Below are 20,427 nucleotides of genomic sequence, written 5' to 3' on the forward strand. Positions count from 1 at the left end.
CTGTAACCACATATATGAGAAATAGCCTAAAAACATCCAAGACATCAGGTATTACCTTCCACCACATTTTTTTCTGCTGTAAGGATTGTGTTATCCATCTGTCTCCTTGGCTCTAGGAGGCAGCTGCTGTGGTGAAGGCAGGCAGGCTGTTTTCATTTTCAGGCTTGAATTGACTTTTCTGCCCATTTCAGTAGGGCGCAGACTAATCCATATCTCAGTGTGGTACAATAACATGAAAAAATTGTCTACAGGCCTTAACTGCGTGTTCTTGTCCTGCTTCAGGTGAATTTTCTCTCTGCTTAGCTCGCAGCCACGTATGTGCTTATCAAACATGCTTTCACTGTGAGCAATTATTTTCTTTCCTGTCTTGTCAAAAGAATTGTGACCCACATAGTAATAAATATCTGCACCTTAAGATAGTAACTAATGTTATAGAATGGTGTGTCCATAGGTAACAGGTTCTCTGAGAGGTTATGCCACATTTATTTTCATTTTATTACTTTTATTTGTATATTTAAGGCAGACATTTGTCAGGTTTCATTTGCTGTTCTGTGTAACAAACTCAGTACACAAGTACACCAGGTTGTTCCAAGATTTAACTATACGTATTACGCTATGTGAAACCTTGCAATTTGCTGATTTGTCGTGATCCTTGACCATAAACTCATATTAACTAAGGAATATGCATGCACAAGTGAACAGGAAGGTAATGCTCTAGGTGATTTGTCCCATGCTTTATTTTTTGTCAAGCTACCGCAGAATGAAAAATAAAATGCAAAGTCCAATGTAGTTTTAAAATAATATTGTTTCAGAGTTTACAGGCTCATTCTTGCCTCTTGATATGCTTTTCTCTTCTGCTTGAAGGAACCAGACGGTGTCACGGAATCTGCAGAAGAAGAGTTAATTAATTTTAATGTTGGTGGCTGATATTTCTCAATTCCCAGAAATAAAGTCGCGCAGTTTCCTGAATCTCTGTTGTGGGAAGAAGCTTCTGTACAAGATCAGTCTGAAAATCTAAGATTATTCACTGACCAAGAGGATTTTGTATTTAGGCACCCTCATTATTACATGCAGACTTCAAAGTTATTTTTTTCAGCTGTGCTAAATTGAATCTATTGTTCGAGCAAGCATTAATTTTGCAGCTGACACCTTTAATACAGGTGAAGTGGGCTATTCTATGTGGCTTTACCAGCATTCTTTTTTCATTCTTAGAAAATACTGTCTGTAGAAGGATGTCAAAGACTTTGTGAATATAGCTTTATCAATGCTGGTGATAGGTATCCAAACAAATAACTCATCTGCTTCAGTTGATGAGTACAGAAAATGTTACAAATTTCACGCTTGACCTTTCTGTAAGAGCTCGTTCAACAGTCACTACTTGCTTTTTTTAACTAAAGCTAAAGCAAGCAGAGGCTTTCATCTGCCAGCTGTTGTGTCATTATACTGCCCGATCTTGTTTCACATCAACCTTCTAATCTGAAGGGGGTGGGGCTGCCCTTTCTGTTGTTCCCTGAGAAGGTTCAGTCTGTGTGTGAAAACAAATTCATCCTAACAGGACATCACTGAATGTACTGTCATGTGAAACGGGGAAATGACAATTCTTCCTCTCCCCCTATTCAACAGCTGCATAAACAGAAATGTTAAATGGATATCTGCAATGAATATTTAATTTAGATACAAGTATTTTTTATTGTAATTACACTGTAGTTTTGTATTGTGCCCAGTGACAGTTGAGTACACACTTCCTGGCTGGATGGAATGTGTGGTTTTGTACATTACTATTTGCATTTCCTCTGAGTTTAATCTAAACTCTGAGTTTCTTTTGGTTTCTAACACTTTTTTTTTTTTTTTTGTGGAATTGTCTCAAAAATGCTATGACACATGTTATTTTTAACTCAAAATATTAACATTTTGCATTTAACGTGAACACTTTTGGATTTTCTTTTAGGACTGTGTTGAAAGATGTAACATCCCCAAATAGGTCAGGAGAGGAAGACCACCAAACTTCAGTATTCTGTTATATTAACAAACTGAACGTGATCACGTTTAACATGGACCTGTTGTGGTATGGCCAGGAACACATTCCACTGAGCTGGACTTCTTGCCTTTTCTGGCTTTTAAGTGATTGTCAGTGTAACCTTATTAATTCATGAAGCTATTTTATGCGTGTTCTTTAGATGTCATAACTATGGCTCTAAATTTAATATCCTACAGCAGTATGTAACCATTCGTTCCAAGTTTAAAATAATCTGTTCATCATTCAGTAAAATATTGGGAAATACAGACTTAATCATTCCTATCACTGAGACAAACATCAATTCCTCTTTCTAATGATCATTCATAGAGTTTATTGTAAAGATGTTATTAAAAAGAGCCCGAAAGGTCTTTCAGGCTTTGTGTTGGGCTCTTGGCTATATCTACTGTTGTATACTTTTACATATGCCAGTGTGATGTCTTGAATTCCAGAGCCAGAATACAAGGAAGTGCCATTAAAGTCAGACATTGAAAAACAGTTAGCTTTTTTTGAATATACAGACGGCTGTCATTTTATTACAAGTTCTTATAAATATTCTCCGCAAGTTCACTCCAGTCACCTTAAGGTACCTAAAACTTAGGAATCTAATATATGTTTGTTCTTGTCTGTACACAGTATTCCCTGGCATATTTTAGTAGATGTGAAGTGCAACATAGCATGGCTTAGACTCTTTCCCATGGCTGCTTTTGATTTTTGTATTAATTATTTGAATTCAAGTTAGTAAATAGAAAAACTTTGTGCCTTGACAGATTTTAGATAATTTGAAGGAGGAGAAATATAATTTACCTGTCCAGCCTGCAGATACACCAGTAGCTGGCACATCCTTTCTGAATTACTGGAGAACACAAGAATGTGCCAGCAAGCCATCAGAGATTCCTCCAACAGCCCTGCATTCACAGGTAAGTGTCCCAAATGGACAAGTTTTTTCCCCACCCTTAGGAATGTCCACAGTCTGTTGTCAGTTGTTGCAGGCCAGGAATGTTTTAAGAGTCTTGCAAAAAAAATTTTGTGATTTTTTTTTTATTGTTAGTTATCTTTATTTAAAAATAGGGAACCCCATGCAAATGCTTATTCATTTGTGCTGGGCTGTAAGACTTTACCCCTTGGGGAACATTAAATTTTGCACAAGATAAATACACTTTTACTGGCTTTGCTGTACTAGTCAGCTCTCCAAAGTGTATATCTGAGTTCCACTTTTCTTTACTTAATCCTTGAATTTTCTCTGATTTTATTTTCCTAGGGTTACACGAAAGAACTCCCCTAGGGCTAGTGGATACACACTTACTAGATACAGAACATGAGGCCAGTTAATGGTTTTTGCCACTAGATTTGTTGGCATATCTTGTACTAGTTAATGATGTCAATTTGCTGTGGCTGCTTGAGAATGCAGCCCTGATCAAGTGCAAGTGCAGTGAGTTTCGTTTCACACATAACTGCTCTTTTTTATTATTATGCTGACATGTCTAAATATTTTTTTATATTAAACTGTTTCTGTCTATCTTTGATAATACTTCTTTAAAGATCAGAATCTTTTAATCTTTTGGTTTGGTTTTGCTGTCTGCCAGCTGTACTGCCCTGTTTATCAGTCAAGAAACAGAGCCTCTAGAGGGTGGCTTCCAGAGTACATGTACCTACATTTACCCACTTATGGCCCTACTTGTTTGGGTTTTATCAATCCACTGTTTTTCTGAACTAAAATGCATTAATGACATCAGGTACCAGAACGAGTATTAACAATCAGTAATTAAGTTAGACAAAGCTTACATGGTGACTCTAAATATCTACCCAATCTTCTATCTTCTCATTAGTAAAAAATCATGTTTCATTCATTAAGTAATCTTCCAGCTTCAAAAGAAGACAAGTACTTTTCAAAAGTATGGCAGGATCACCTGCCTCCTCCATCACCATAGTTATCCTCTGTGAACTTAGTTAAGATGAAGTAGACAATGGAGTCACTACAGTTTTGCTCTGCCAGTCCTCTGATGCTAGCATATGGGAAAACACATTTAAATGCACAGTGGGATGGACTGTGCCTAGGGGAGAAAAAAGCAGCCAGACAAATAGGAAACCTCTTACATGAATCCCTCAGGATGCTGTGATAAAACTGACCTAATGCTGTATCTAGTCTCCTCTAGCATAAACCTCGGGTTTAGGATTGTGTTTTCAAAGACAAAGTGTTCCCTGCTGTCCATTTACCCACTGTGCATGTGTATGTGAATAATAATGCTGAAGGAATTAAGAGCCTATTGTTGCTAGATCTGAGCAGTGGACGGAAGATGTCAACACACACTTCCTATGTTTTATTTTTATTTTCGAGTTAATTTTCTTCGCTCAGAGAAGATGTTGTTGCCTGATAACTTCTCTGACATAGGTGCCTTGGGGGAAGAAGTTTTAATTCTGGGAATTTCTGTGTTTATGGATGCTGTGAAGATCTATAGAGGTAATAGAATGTACATAGCTATGTATTTTCTTCCTTATATGCATTGGTTTTAATGTTATTTTGTGAAATTGGGTGTTTGAAATGGAAATTATATTAATATGATCAAGACTGAGCTGAGTAGTCTTGGCAACTCATTTTCATAAATGTTGAGAACAGTGGACAATATGTCAGTGATTATTAAGCACTGACCTTCTGGGGCGCAGTCTCGACCTCCTCTTCTTGCAGGCAACTGCTCCACAGGGGATGGGGGACGGTGGGGGGCAGCAGAAGTGGGGTCCCCACTGCAGTCACCACTCCATGCCATGGCACTGGGGCTGCTGGCCAACCGCCCGGAGTCGGCTCTGGGACAGCACCCAGCTGTGTGGGCAGCAAGTGGGCAGGAGCTGCCTGCGCCTCTCCGCCAACAGCGTCCTCTTCCAGCACACCAGGCACCCACCCTGCCTTCACACCAGACAACATCAGTATAACTTTCTAAAGAATGATAAGCTATCTAATGTGTTTGAAGTTGAAAAGGAGCCCTGTTCTCAGCAGCTTGTCCTTTAGTATTTGCAGTATTCATTTTCAGCAAAACTTGCAGATAACTATGGAAGCTGGCAGTCTTCTATTCTGTTGTTAGCTGGTAAGCCTAAAATGCCAAAGTAATATATGTAAATATTTTAATAGTCACATGCTCTTAAGATTTACCATGCATTTAAAAACGTTTTCAAAAGCATCTAAATACCTGTGGGTACGAGTTTCTCTGAAGTCATAGAAAAGTCACACTGCTGTGCCTAGTCCAAGAAGGGATGTAGACTTCTGAATACTGGGTTTGAGCTCGGTTCTTTGAGACCTACTTCTCCTGAGTCTCTTTAATCAAGTAATAAGTGATAGAACAAGAGAGAATGGCCTCAAGTAGTGCCAGGGAAGGTTTAGACTAGATATTAGGAAGTATTTCTTTGCAGAAGGGGTTCTTGGGTATTGAAATGGGCTGCCCAGGGAGGTGGTGGTGTCCCCCTCCCTGGAGGGGTTCAAGAGTAGGGTCGACACATTGCTGAGGGATCTGGTGGAGTTGGGCACTGTCAATGTTGGGTTGATAGTTAGACTGGATGATCTTCAAGGTCTTTTCCTACCTAAACAATTCTGTGATTCTGTGATATTAGCATTATTACTCAGACTTACCATATCAGTGTACAGGTTTAAAAAAAGCCCTGTCATAGAGGAAAATGAATCAGTGAATCATTCACCTGCTTGTTGTGATTTGAATTAAGAAAAGTAAACTAAAAGAAATCACAATGAATCAGTTGGTTGCGATTCAAGCCTGACATGCAATGAGATGCTCAGCCACACATTTTTCCATTCAGCCACAGATTGAAAAACTTCCTGCACCTTTTAACCAAGTTTAAATCTCGCACAAACACACAATATCCAGTCTGTAAAGGATGATAGCATCTTGTCTGCACTTGCTGTTGGCACTAGTGAATGATCCAGTGTAGGAGAAATACCATATTAAAAGCTTTATTCAAAACTATTACAGATTATTATTTGATGGCTCCAGTGCAGTAGCTTTATTTGCTGATGTTGGATTGTTCAGGGTTCTCAAACAAAACTGATGTGGTAAGTTGCAAGTAAAGCTCAGTAGGTGCAAAAATACATTTTTAGGGGAATTCGTATTTCCTGACTTGTACTCAGGAATTATTAAAAATAAGCAGTAAAAATATTTTTTTGATAAAAAGTTTAGTGATTTCCTCTTCTTTGGATAGGAATTTGGATATCATCCTTTCGGACAGGAATTGGCTGGGAACTGGCCGACTTCCTCTCACTGAAAATATTTCTGAAATCCAAGAGCTCTGTGCTTATTTCAACCAAAGGGACACCGCATATAAGCCAATGAAGGATGCTTTATAAAGCTATCTGAAACAACAGATGCCAGCAGAGCGCAGAGATTTCTTTCATTTTAAAGTAGAATGAGCAGTGTTGCCTGAACACAATCAGTCAATGATCTACATTGGCTTTTGAGGGATTGTTACAGTACAAAAATAACCTAAAGGTCTCGCTGACTGACAGTGCTGGTTTTCCTAAGATCTACTGCTACCCTGTTGCTTTATTACCTGGCTGTTGCTGACCAGTGAACACTAGAGTAGTACATTAGGTTCTAGGTGAAATATAGAGCAAGTCTTCACTGGATTTAGGTAGTACTATTCATGGTTTTGAATAATTTTACTTGCTAAACTTGCCAGTCTTATTCATCACTGAATTAATTTGCTGAATCCAGTTCCTTCGAGCTTAGACCATCCAAGTTACTTTAAGCAGAATATGTTCTTCCTTAAAAATATGACGTTTCTTTTGCTCCCATTCTTCTGGTGTGGGACTGTTCTTACAACTCTTGCTATTGAACTAAGGAATCTATTTCTAAATTCCAGCCTAAGTGCATTCACAGCCACATTTAGCTCTAGCTAAAACACCTCTAACTTAAATGCTTCCACTTTGGCTTATCCCCTCTTCTCCTCTAATGCATTTATAGAAAAATCATGACGTTTTATATCAGCCCTTATTGTGGCTTCTTAACAAGAGTTAATATGGTTCCCCATATAACCTAGGGATTTTTCTTTTCACCTATCCCAGTTTCCCCATATTCACAGAATTTAGACCAGAAGAGATCTTTGGAGGTCTTTTAGTCCAACTGTCTGCTCAGAGCAGGGTCAAGTAGGTCGAGTTGCTCAGGACCTTGCCAGGAGAAGCTTTGTGTATCTCCAAGAATGGAGATCCTGCAGCCTTTCTGGACTCCTGTTCCAATAGTTGACTATTTTTCTGCTAAATAAAGTCATACACGGAATTTCCTGTGTTCCAACTTTTTTCTGTTGCCTCTTGGCCTAGCACATTGTACCTCCAAAACCAATATGTCTCTGTCTTTCTTAAACCTTCCTTGCTGTAGACAATAAGATCTTCCTCTAACCTGTTCTTCCTAAGCCAGTTCTTTCCACCTTTTCTATTATGCCATGTGCTCCAGAAAACAGAAATATAATCACCCTTTGTACAAGGTAATCCAGTTGAAACCTCCCCAGTATTTTAGATTATGCTGCTACTAATTCTACTGGAGTCAGCTTCCTCGGTACATCCAACAGTCTCATTTGCAGTTCCCCATTCCATTTGTGACAAACAACCACTTTGTGATCAATGAGTGCAGATATCCCTTTTCCCCATCCAAGCACAAGCTTCTTGGTTCAGACTTCAGCTTGTAGGATCCTAAATGTAATCTCTGTAGCTAATTTGCAAGTCTGTCTTCTTATTTTGTAGTAGTGACCTTACTTCTAGTTTAGTCCACCCTCAGGGTCCTCTGAGGCTTTCTGTAGGGGATGATTACCCTTCCTTTTTTGGGCCATCAGCATATTTCACAAGAACAAGGTGAAGGGGCTGATGTTCAAAGTATTCTTCCCTGTCCCATGTGAAAAGTGTGTATGCAGAAAGGAGTGAATCTTATCAATTCTTAGATAGAATTATAACCCTTGAGAAAGAAGGATTTGATCTTAAATTGCAGCAGCAGTTAATGAAGTCTGTCATTATTGTGTAGGCTGGTGGATAACACATGCTAGAAAAAGTAACTGTGTGACTCAAATGTCTTAGCAGTAAATGATGTCTCGGTGGTACATATGTTACGGAAGATGGATCATCCCATTATAGTAGCTACATCAGACGGGCATATGCTTGTTGGCTCATTGTTTAGAGATAGTAGAATCTATTTATATCACTATCCATAGCCCTATAAATGATTCCTTTAAGAGTGTGATTTGTCTGTATTCTGTAAAGGCCTGCGAAGGTTATTGTAAGAAACACAATTCTGCAATCTGGACCCCCTTCCAAAGTTGGCTGTGTTTTGGGGTTCTGTTAAACAATTCTTTTGACTGCAAATGTATTTTGATTTTCCTAAAACAGTGTCCCAGAACTTACGGACAGTAAATAGTAATGCGATCTATGCTATTAAAGATTTCAACAGAAACTTTCCTAGATCTTTGTTGCTGCACTGAGGTAAGACGTGGGCTGAACCCAGACTAAAATACATCCAAAGCTGTTGCGCTATATCTGCTCTTTGCGCATAAGAGCTCTCTGAGGCTTGCCCCTGCCCTGATACTGTCACCTTCAAGGGAAATAATGAAGTGGGACTCCTTGCGAAGATGGGAAATGATGGCAAAAAAGATTGCCCTGGAATTCCGCCAACTTTACACTTGCTGACAAGTTGAATCTTCACTTTCAAAGACCTTTCAGATTTTTTCCCCTTATTTCCATTACTTTGGAAATAAACTATTTATATCTCTGGAATGTAACAGCGTACTTAGATTCACCTGGTTTACGTGACATAAATGATCAAACATGACTGTGCTACTGCATATGGCCCTCTGGATATTATTTTAAACCTATTGAGGCGAGGTGGTTCGGCTGCAGCATGGATGGACCAGGTTGCCCATACTCTGACCTTACATCCTGACTTCCCTTTTGCTCACAGTTGCATATGACCACTAAACAAAACAGAAGAGTTCCAGCTCTGTGTGCACAGAGTGCGCTCTGTTAATTCACTATCTCGAAGAATTATTATTTGCAATATTTTGATGTAAAATCCAATATAATCTTAGCATAGTATTTGTAACAAAATAATTACCACTTGCAGTTATTTTAGTTGTCATCTTTCTATTTGTTACTCCATCCCTAGATGCAGACTGGACAGCAGAAGTATCCGTATGCTCACTCCATCAGACTGTATAAATTTATGTAGGAAGTAACTGGTATGAAACTTATTTACAGACTTTATTGAAGGTGTGGGTGATTAATTGTCTTTGCCTTGCCTTCACATGAACCTTCCTACACAGAATTTATAATTCTACAGACTAGAATTTATATTTCTAGTAGTAAGAATTATCAGAATGGTTTTGACAGGAAATCTTGGAATTATCAGAGCTTCACATGTAGACTGAGCATTTTATACTAGGAAGTATGCTCAAGTGCCATGGGGAAATAAATCTTGGACCTCCCAAGAAAGTACTTTCTGGGCTAATAATGTAAGTATTCTGACTAATTATATAAATAGACTTGATGAAACTGGTTTAATTCTTTTACTGAGAAAGGAAAAATCCTGTTTGGATTCTTTCTCCCTATAACTAATGCCAGAAATCTGGTCTTAATGTATTTTTATTTCTGTAGTACCCAGAACTGCTGTCAAATGACAGGAAAGTTTGTTGGATCACATGTTGTCAAACTCTTCTGATCTATGGAGATGGGCAAATGTTTTGGCAAATTTTCAACTTCCTAAGACTTGGGAAATTCATTTTGCCAAATGAATTTGTGTAAGCAGAGTGAATTACTGTGCTTCTTTCATATGATTAGGTGGTTGCAGAGTAAGTAAGCATGAGAGTTTGTCTTCTGATTTTTTGTAGAGGTATTGTGCAAAAGAATTAAGACTTTTATTTTTTAGTCCTGAAGTAAACTGTTCTATCTAAACATAAAATATTGAGATTTAGAGATTGTGAGATGTTTTTATTTCAGTGTGTATGTCTTTATTTTAATGATCAATACACCAGGCAGTTGTACTGCAGGGCGTATCACAGATTGGTGTATTGTGTGCACAACTTTAGCAAAAAGGAAAATGTTTTTACTGATGGCACCGTTGAATCCATCTTCAGATTTTTGTCTTTTTATATGCAGGGACGGCAAAGTCTGGCTAGCCCAGCTGAAAAATACTCCATCTGCCCCCTCTACTGGTATCTCTGCTCTAGTGCTGAAAAATACATATTCCACAACTGCAGTGGTACAGGAATGGATAAACATGGGGTGCCTACAAAGAAGAGAGCACTCTCCCTCCGTATACATATCAGTCTACTAGGTTTCTAAATTGTATCAAACATCAGAAATTGAGATGTCTTAAAACACCAGTTTCCTAAGCATATTCCTTCAACGTGTTTCACCATCCCTTTGGTGCTATGGCTTCTTGATGCAGTGTCCCTGCTGCTTCTGCCACCACGACACGTTACAGCTCTTTCGCATTCAGCACTGAAGGTCTGCCTGGCAGCAGCAGATCTTTTGGTCTTTTCAGTCCCTGAAGCCCTTGTTTGCTGGATTGTTTCTAGTAGGCAGAATATCTTCACCACAGATCACCAGCTGATGTAATCATTTTTAGCACATTTAGCTGTATCCAAGAGGAGTATGTTTTTTCATTCTTTTCCCCAAAGTCAATGGAAATGTTACACCAGTGGCTTCTTTGATATAATGGCCACTGGTTGCTTTCATGTCTGTCATCAAAGGCATAGGAGGCCAGATGTCAGACACTGCAGTTACATACACCAGCAAACTAAATACGTCTGGGAATGTTTCTGGTCAATGAGGCCAGCTGCCTTTCTTCTACTGATCTTCTTTAAGCTCCCAAAGATGGTGGCTTCACTCTTCCTGTCCACTGCAAAGAGTCCCAGGAACATGTGAATGGCCAAAACATGTCTGGGAATTGTTGGAGGGAGTGTGAATTGGGTAGCACCAAGCACAACGCTAATAGCTTACTAGCAGAGATGATCGTGTTCTAGGGCTAAGAATATTTCTGGGAATGGTGGATGTCCTAGTAGCCCATCAAACCCATGAACCTTCTTTATGGGATTCCCTAAAGAAAATGCCGTGGTGAATTTTCCACATGAGAAAAGGGTCATGAGTGTCACAGTGCAGAGTAGGATTCCTGCTTTTCAGTATCAGCTTTTATCATCAATACCCATGGTTAATTAAAGAAGAAAAGAAAAAAAAAAAAAAAAAAGAAGGAACAGAAGTTTTCACTTAACTAGAAAGGCAAAAGCTGGAGAAAGTATTGAAATTAGCAAGTTTCACAAAGATTCAGAAGGGTGCTGCTGAACACCTCTGCTTTAGGAACTTGTTTATTTTGGTTATGCCTTAAAAATTGTGTTACCTAATTTTGGATTCCCGACATAAAATTCAGATTCTGTGAAAGTCAATGGTAGTCGATAGGAAGATTTCTATTTACGTCAGTAAAACCAGATATTTTTTTTTCTCGTTGTTTGAATGACAGATATGAAACAGCAAAAAAAAACGCTAAAACTGGTTTGAAAAAAATGGCTTGAGTATTTTTCGTTATTTAAAATGATAGGCTATTTATCTGTTAAAAGAAAAATCACTTGTGTGAATGCTTCTTTCATTCTGGGTAGTGACTGCTTCAGCTTCCAAAATTAATATATATTTATAAAAGATAATCTGGTAAGATTGATTTTTAGTGATTTTTCAGTTCAGTTTATTTGCAATTTACAGAGAATGGCCTCCCTTTGGTTAAGAAGCAGAGGAGTACCAGATCCCTTCTCTGTTAGAGGCTCTTTATCACTCTGATGCATACAGGTAGATAAAAATTCTTTTCTTTCTTTTTCTTTTCTATCATATAACATCCTTTCATCTGACCTAGCAGTGTCTGTCCTCTGAAAGGAGCACAATTGGCTCCCTTCCTTCTGAAATGCAGCCACTGGAGGATGACAAATTCCACTCTTTTGGGCAACATTTTTTGCCATCAGTTATTTGGGTTCTGGAACAGTAACAGAGTAATCCTCGGCCAGCTCTCCAGTAACCAAGGAAAATGGCAACTGACCTCCTAAGTCCAGATACTGAGAATATTGCAATGCACGCTGGAAATCACTGTACAGAGACACCAGACTGAGCAGAAACACTCTGATTTATCACCTTTGGCTTGGCCCTGGCTTTGCCAAGCCCCAGCTGGTTTCTGCAGACCCGCTGGAGGATTCACCAGCACTGCAGAGTGGAATGGCTCGTGTTCGATGCAGCATCACAGAAGAAGATTGAGATGAGCTGGAATTTAAATCTAGACAAATTAATGTTGAAAACAAACCATAACTTTTTTGTATAATAATTCATCATTGAACATTTTCTCAGAGACTTATTTCTTCGCCGCTGACAGCTTTAAAAATGAGATGGGCTGGTTTTCTAAAAGATATTTAGCTATTAAAACAGAAATTGGCATTTGGTGTTACTGAAGACTTCATAATTGCAGTGGTCTTCTCTGGCCTTATAAAATCTGTGAATCTGCAAACACTAGTGTTTTATTCTCTACTGTGCTCATTAGAGGGACAGACAAAACGTTAAAATGTAGACCTTTTGGAAGGCCCACAGAACTGAGACATTTCAACTCCTGAATGCAGAGTACTTTAGAAGATGACCTCGCATGGCCTTCTCTTCAGTATTTTTCTAACAGAGCTCTGGAAGTCTGTGTATTCTTACTTAGGCTACTCACAGGCGGTTTAGGCATTTTAAAGTGAAAATATATCCATTAAAATCTTCCCAAAAGACCATGAGTCACTACAGCAGGTTCTGAAATACCAATGTCATGGTCTGTTTGCATCAGGATTTTCAACCTTGTTGTACCGCCATGGGCAGTAGTAGGACACACTAGTGGCAGCTACCAGTATGCCATCAGTGGTGACAGCAGGTCCTAGATTTTATTGCAGATGTCTATGAAAAAGAAATCCTAAATGTTATTCCTCCACTTCCTCATCCCAGTGCAGGAACCTCATGTTCCTATACCTGTAGAGCAAGGGGAGGATGTCAGAGGAACTCTGAAGCACTCTAGATGTGAATGGCAAAATTCTATATTCCCTAGGAGGTTTTAGCTAAGGATCAGTGCTACTCTAACATAGACTCTTCCACTGCTCATTGGTGCTTTCCCATCAGGGAAGGTGTCAGCATCTCTATCATACACACCAAAGGCCTCTAACAAAGTAACCCAAGGGGGTTTGATTCCTGGAGTTCTTTGCCAGGTCATCTGTCAGCTCCACAGGCAAGATTAGCACATCTCTGTCTATAGGAGACAGAGAGCAGCAGCTACTCTGTGCTTCCAGAGTTATTTCACCATTTCAGAAACTGCTGTGTAGCTCAGGCAGTCACTGTCAGGACTCGAGTTCCTTGAGTGGACTCAAAATTCAATTCTGAAATGTTGAATGTAGGTGGTTAACCTGAATCTGAGTAACTTGCTCCCCAAAGTATCTAGAACCTCTTCATAAAAAAGAGAGAAAAAACTCAAAATCTGATGTCAGGTAGACATGGCTTACGTAAATCTATTGGTCAAGGTTTTGTGGATACTGGAAGAGATACAAGAAATAATTTTTACCTTCTGTGTACATGCAGCATCACATTTCAGAAATTCTCATCACAGGAGGTGATGGAAACTCCTGGTCCTTTGCTACCCTCATATTGTGTACTAGTGATAACTGAACTCTTTCCATTCTCAGTAGTTTAAAAGTAACTCGTAATAATAATGCGTGTGATATCCACAGATCTGATGGTGACTGGAAGTCCTGGCAGCTCCTTTTACAGGTTGACTGGATGTCACCCCGGAAAAAGTCTTGTAATCATTGTAATTATTCATTTTCTAGATTATGGATCCAAGACAATTAATGTACAAAGAATTTTCTTTTCCATGTAGAAGACTAAGTATCATGTCTTGGAATGAAGAGCATGAGTTCAGCAAAGACCCAGAAGAAGTAAGATTTGGTTGTCAAAATACATTGGCGTAAGGCATTTCTAAAAGCAATTTGAACTAGAAAAGTGCCGAATTTAAATTTGCCAGTACCATCTTGCCTTTTTTTTTTTTTTTTTTCTCTCCAAAATAATCTACAAAATTAGTCTTGGAAATCTCTCTCTCTAAAAAAAATAACATCTTCATTTTAAAAAGCTGGGCTTTAAGCATCAAGAGGGAACAGAGAACAGCAATAGACATTCTGTTTGCATGTCACAAATCACGAGAGAGCTCCTTCTATAAAGAGATAACTTAAGTGGAGAACCACACTTAATTTCCCAGTGGATTTCAAGGCAGGGTCCCTAGCTGAGTGCTGGGCTTTTATTTCTGTTTTTATCCAATGACTGTATACTGTAAAGTCATGCAGTCCAAAGCATAAGGTCAAGATCCTCTGGTCTGTGTTAGCTTGGTTTAAACCTCACAAGGCCACAGTCTTTTGGAGCCTCCTTTTGGTCTTGTGATTCACATTCCTGGTGACTTAAGCAGTCCCTGTCACCAAAGAGTGGGAAGAGCTTTCATGCAGACTGCAGTGTGGTTTGGAAACCAGGACACTTTGCCTGGTCACGGGAGATAAAGGTTCTGATCCTGCTGGGCAGGGAGGACCTAGAAGGCAGATCTCCTGGTTCCTAGGTGGTAAAGATGGCAGCAGCAAGCTTGAGCAGTGCACTCAGGCAATTTAACATCCTGTAGAATCTTTATCTAGTCTTTGGAGTCAGTGGAAGAGAGAAAAGTTCTTCCTGATCAAGTCTTTGAATAGTTTTAGTCCTTGGTTGGACACCAGCAGCTGAAAGTTGCCTTCAGTCTTCTAAAGAAAGGAGAAATTAAGGTGCTATCTCTGTAACATTCACATCTGCTAACAAACTGGTCCACCCTGTAGCTTAGCACTGGTGTTCGTGTGGTGGAGTGGTTGCACAGCTTGCTTTAACTTGTCAGACCATCTTTCTTGTACAGAATATGCTGCTGTCGGGTCAGATAACCACAATTATCTTAGCTGTAGCATTAGCAGGGATGTTGAGGTGCTGCTTGTGTGCCTTGGCCACGCCAGTGTCCATCTTCAGGCTCAGCAAAATTCAGTGCTAGGAACTGAGGTGATTGAGGACACCAGCACTGAATTCTCGTGGCTGGGTTTGGGGAGCCTTAAGGCCCCACAGCCAGCACAAAAGTGAGAATGCATTTTCCAGGATTAAGAACTCAGTCCTTAAATACTTGTATTATAATGAGTAAAATACCTCAGTTATTAGGAAAGGCAAAACTTACACTTCCTTCCTTCTCAATTAGAAATAACATTTCACTGTATCTTTAGGTGTACTCATGTGCAGCTGTGGATTCCACAAAATGCTGTATTAATATGTGGAGTAATACAAAAGACCTGAAGCGAAAGCAAGAGACCAGTGTGGTGAAGTATTCCGAAATGTTTTTGCAGGTTAAAGGGATAAAGCGGAGGAATCCACTTGGAGGATACGACACGTGCTTGGACAGGCTGGTAAACTCCAGCTTTTACAAACATTTGGGAAGCCCTTTGAGGAAGAGAGGAATGAGAAGCAGTTTAACAGAGAAAGTAGAAAGTAAAGACTCTGCAAGTCACATCCAGAAATTAATTTCCCTGGTAAAGGGATGGGACACGGTGAGCTTCAAAAGGTGTGATTTTCGGCATGTGAGAACATCTGACAGTGGTATCACAGGGAGTGTATCTCAGTGCAACACTCCTGAAAAGGACAGAGGTGTCAGAGCTCCTGTTGCCCCTGCTCCTGGAAAAATAAGCTTTACAATTCAAGGGAATGATCACATTACCCAATGTGAAGTCGGGGCTGAAGGAGAGAGGCTGGAGAAGTACGTGTTCACACAGTTTGCCAGTTACTCCAAGGGCTGGAACGCATCAATGCAGCACCATAAAAACTACTCCTGCAGTAGGAAACGATGCAGAGAATGTAAACAGGGAGCAACCAGAAGGTAGATGAATGCTTGGTGATTATTGTTTTCAAAAATGATGTGAGTAATTAACTAAATGACTTGCATAAATAAGTTACTTTGATTGTGCTGATGAATTTCAGTGAACAGTCTCAGCCCTTTTCTTGTTCTTCTGCTCATAGGAAGTTTTTCCAGTGAAGGAAGAAAAAAAAAACCTTGCAAATGAAACTCATCCTTCTAAAGACAGTGAGTTGATTGCCGGATGCTAAGTAGGGGATGGATTTTACCGCTTGTTTATGCAGAGTTTAATACTAAAAGTGTGCTTGCCAGAAAGGTGGAGCAGCTTTTAGCTTCACTGGCATGAATGAGTTGTTCTTTCACTGCCTCCTGTTACTCTGCCTTTAGAGGTGTGCTTGTTTGATGTGCTTAAGTGATCCAGTTAGGTACAGAAATCTCTAATTTAGAAACCCAGAAGATTCCACAGGCACATGTAGGAGTTAAAAAAAATTACTCAATTAGACAAGATACTAAGTGCAAACTCAAGAAAATGCAGTGAAAAATCTCAGTCCTAGACTAATTCTGACACTCTGAGAAGGATGTGATTTACCCTGTACCAGTGCCACCGTGGGTAGCATGGCAGGTTTGCACAGAATTGTTGGCAAAGCAAAATGTATTAATAACAATTGTGGATGGTTTTGTTACTCTAGCAGTGCAAGCCAGGTTATTATTTTCCTAGGAAAAAACCCTCTTTCACATTCCATGAAAGAATCCTGGACTGAATTATGCTTGGGTTCCTCTAAGCAGTACGTAATTGTTACTCTGTCTGGATTTTCCACGTGAAAGAGGGAAGTAGAGAAGACGTGTAACGTTGTACCTAAGATTGTAAATTATTTGGTGCAAAGATTGTCATTTGCTGTCTAGTGGTGTTTCACCTTTCCTGGCAAAACATCACAACAGAATGAAGACAGAATGAGGCATAACACATAGGGATCTGGTGTAGTTGGGAACTCTTAATGTTGGGTTGATGGTTGGACTGGGTGATCTTCAAGGTCTTTTCCAGCCTAGACAATTCTGTGATTCTGTGATAACTTTGAAGAGAAGATGGCAATACTAGGTTGGTACTTAAAAATGGACAAATGTGTTTGTCCCATGACTACTGATAGAGGCCTAGGTGTAAAATTCCAACTGTATACCTTCACAGAAATAAAGGATAGCAAACAAACCGTCCTTGCTCTGGCATACCACAGAAACATAGGACTGATTCTTAAACATCCTCTGGTTGTATAAACAGTGAAGAGAGTGTTGTTTGCAGCGCTCAGCTGGCTGGCAGCCAGCTGGATGCTCCAGCCCATCAAGCACTGCCCAAAGGTAAGGAACTGTAAACTAGCTCTAGGATCTTGCTGCAGAGCTTTTGTCATGAAAACCATTCTCTCTGTCATGGTTTGTTAGTTCTGACTAGCTGTGTAACTAAGGTTATCGCAGCTGAACTGCTGCTTACATCTAATTCTTCAAAACAGCTGGACAGCAGCTGCCTAACCTAGCAGGGGCCTTGAATATTTGCCGGTGGAGCTCTTCAGTGCATCAGGAAAGATGCAATGATCTGAAATCCATATTCATTTTTTATTCAGGCAAACTCTTATGCTGAGCTGAGATTTGAACACCGGCTGTTAGGACTCAGGTGCAGAAAAACCTTGGACAGGAAAGGCATTAAGAAGGCCAAAGGCTGGATAACTGAAATGGTGAATGTTGAAACCACCTTTTTTTTTTTTTTTTTCCCCCTAATGCATTTGTGTTCTTTCAACTCTTCCTTGGAGATACAGTTTTTCTTACCTTTGCTGTCTCGCATGAGGACATATTCTATGCCAGGAAGAGCCACTTTTTCCTGACTGATGTCAGTAAGCTAAAAGGATCCCAAAGAAATCTCAGCCAAAGTTAGGACCCTTGTGACCAGGCTGTGGGTAGGTACAAGTTTCTAACAGCCTGGATGGGCTGTGGCTGCTTGGCTTCCCCAGGCCATCATCGGGGTGGCAGAAGTTAGAAACTGGGCTCATCCCCTTCGGCACTAACCACCCTGCTGCTCCGGTGGCCACGGCTGTCACTACGCTGGTGTCACACAGATCAGATCTGTCGTGATCTCAACCTTTCGGGCCCCACGTTGGGAGCCACAAAGGACTGTCGTGGTTTGAACTCAGCCAGCAGCCAAACACCACGCAGCTGCTTGCTCACACTCCTCACACCCGGGGGATGGGGAGGTGCTGATTTGGAGGTATAAAGGGAGACTCATAGGTTGAGATAAAACCAGTTATTGTAATAAAATAGACCAATAATAGACAGTACAAATGGGTAATGCACAGTGCAACTGCTCACCACCCACTGACTGATACCCAGCCTGTTCCTGGTTAGTGAGCCTGAAAACCCAAGATACTGGAATAGCAATCCTGGAAGAGAGGGAGACACCCCCCCCACCCCCCACCCCCCACCCCCCCTTCCTACACTGAGCATGACATTACATTCCACTGGCTAACTTGGGTTGGTGCTCTGGCTGTGCCCCCTCCCAGCTTCTTGTACACCTGTGCATGGATGGGATGGGGGGGTGGAGAGACCTCGACCTCTTAACAACAACCGTAACCATCGGTGCGTTATCAATCAGCGTTCTTCTCACACCCAATCCCACACTGAATCCAAAACACAGCACTGTTCTAGCTGCTAAGAAGAAAAATTAACTCTATCCCAGCCAAAACCAGGACAGCTGGGCAGCTGCAGGCCCCAAGGGAGCACGGGGCGGCTCAGCACAAGGGGTGGGTGCAGCAGCAGGTACCAGGAGTCTTTCCAGGTCCCCTTTTTAAAACCAAGGGTAACCCCTGAAGCAAAGGACTGGAGTGCCAGCCTCAGGCAGTCTAGCAACACACCCCAGGGGCAATGGGGAGCTTTGGCCTCCAGTCACTTCTGCAGCAATGAAGAAATAAATAGAAGTGCTGCACTGTGGAGTTTTGGCAGAAATAAAGGGCTGATCCCAAGGGGCCCAGAATTTCAGGGTTTTTAAATTTGCATTAGAAGTAACTGATCTCCCCCATAGCCCCTCCCAAGCAGTCCTGCTTTATGTGGCTCCAACCAGAAACATTTTTCTTCTCCCCTGGAAGAGGGGTGACAGGTGTATGGAGAGGGACTTGGGAGAGCGTGCCCTCCAGTTTTCCTCTGCTAGTGGGTGTATGCATGTGCACTTGACTGATTCCAGCCCTGTTACCTCACACCAACCCTTTTAACAATTAACCCTGACCAAGGCTGCACTGGGAACTTCTCCAGCCAGCAGGTAATTTCGTGCTCGCTGGTAGGAGCTGGGCACTCGCAAGCCCACACATGTTGTGTTCTGTATTTCAGACTCAGCAGCTCACACCCAGGGAGTTTGTGGCTGATTTACTCAACACGCAGTATTTTAAAGAGAACATAAATGTTCCCAGAGAGCTACTTCAGTGGGTGGAAGTAAGTAGCCCTTTGCCACCAGGTGATGCCGTATGGCTGAGCCTCTTTTCTTCCAAATGCCCTTGGCTTTGTGTAAACTCGTTCACTGTCCCCAGGTTGGTTTGCAGAGTGAGTTAGGGGAGGAGGGGCATTTTATAGCACAGACTGACTAATGACATGTATAGCCTCAACAAAAGTTTAAAATTCTGCTGCTCATTTAGAAAATGCCCACAAAAAGGGGGCCAAAGATTTCTAGGGTTGCTAAGAAACAGAAAGAGTCGGGGATGCTGCTGTGATTTGAGGGTGGGCGCAGGTTTGTGCTTTTTCAGTTCACCCTGGCCTGGAAATGCAGCCGCTGCCTCGACTGTTGGTCTGCAGAGGGTTTGCTAGATCGGTTTCATACCTTGCCTTGAAAACATAAGTTCACAGACCATTAATAAAAATTTGAGCCAGCTGCTTTTTTGAAATGTTTTTATGTTCCTGTGTCAGGGGAGGGTGCACACCTCACCTGCCACTTAAGGAAAAGCTTTTTTGCTCAACTTTCTTTTAACTTCGAACAGCGACCTTGTTTAGTCAAAGATTTTTGTAGTAGCTGCCACCTTCTGTCTCATTTCTTACACTTTTATTAGTGAGCTGTGGGGTTTATTTAAGAAAAGATGACGCTTTCACACGACCAGGCTGCAGCTCTGTCCCCAAGCACCCGCACAGCTGCTGCCCCTCCCTCTGCCTGCCTGGCCAGGCCAGTTTTCCACCCATGACCCAGGGTTCATCCCACTCCTGACTGGTGTTGCAGATGAACCCTCGCCCTCAGATGATGATTCCCTGGGAGAAAATTAGAAAACGCTGGGCCAGCAGCAGGGCAAAAGCTTGTCCCTTCTCTGGGGCCTCATTTAGCCAAAATGAACAAAAGAATCCCTTCATTCTGCTAACAGATTTGTTAATATTATTTGCTTGATAAAATCAGAAAAATAATCAGGGGTCTTCATGTTTTATTTTAAGCCCTTTGTGCAGACACAGCCCTTTGCTATTCCTGTTTTCACATCCCTGCAG

The 20,427-nt window shown here is 40.9% G+C and overlaps 1 protein-coding gene across 1 annotated transcript; it reads left to right on the forward strand.

The window, feature by feature from the left end:
* The first annotated feature begins 682 nt into the window (after positions 1 to 682).
* KCTD19 (potassium channel tetramerization domain containing 19) lies at positions 683 to 19,798 on the forward strand. The gene is given in 22 exon segments (XM_074913658.1): positions 683 to 706; positions 865 to 1,084; positions 1,087 to 1,160; positions 2,785 to 2,914; positions 2,917 to 2,934; positions 3,276 to 3,462; positions 4,351 to 4,475; positions 4,701 to 4,825; positions 4,827 to 4,903; positions 6,242 to 6,397; positions 9,152 to 9,260; positions 9,645 to 9,787; positions 11,742 to 11,825; positions 13,868 to 13,884; positions 13,887 to 13,975; positions 15,314 to 15,846; positions 15,848 to 15,960; positions 17,733 to 17,808; positions 17,810 to 17,876; positions 19,297 to 19,398; positions 19,707 to 19,737; positions 19,740 to 19,798. Coding segments are annotated over 22 exon segments (2,559 nt in total).
* Positions 19,799 to 20,427: the final 629 nt, after the last annotated feature.

This window comes from Athene noctua, chromosome 9, assembly GCF_965140245.1.
Source record: "Athene noctua chromosome 9, bAthNoc1.hap1.1, whole genome shotgun sequence".
Classification (NCBI taxonomy): domain Eukaryota; kingdom Metazoa; phylum Chordata; class Aves; order Strigiformes; family Strigidae; genus Athene; species Athene noctua.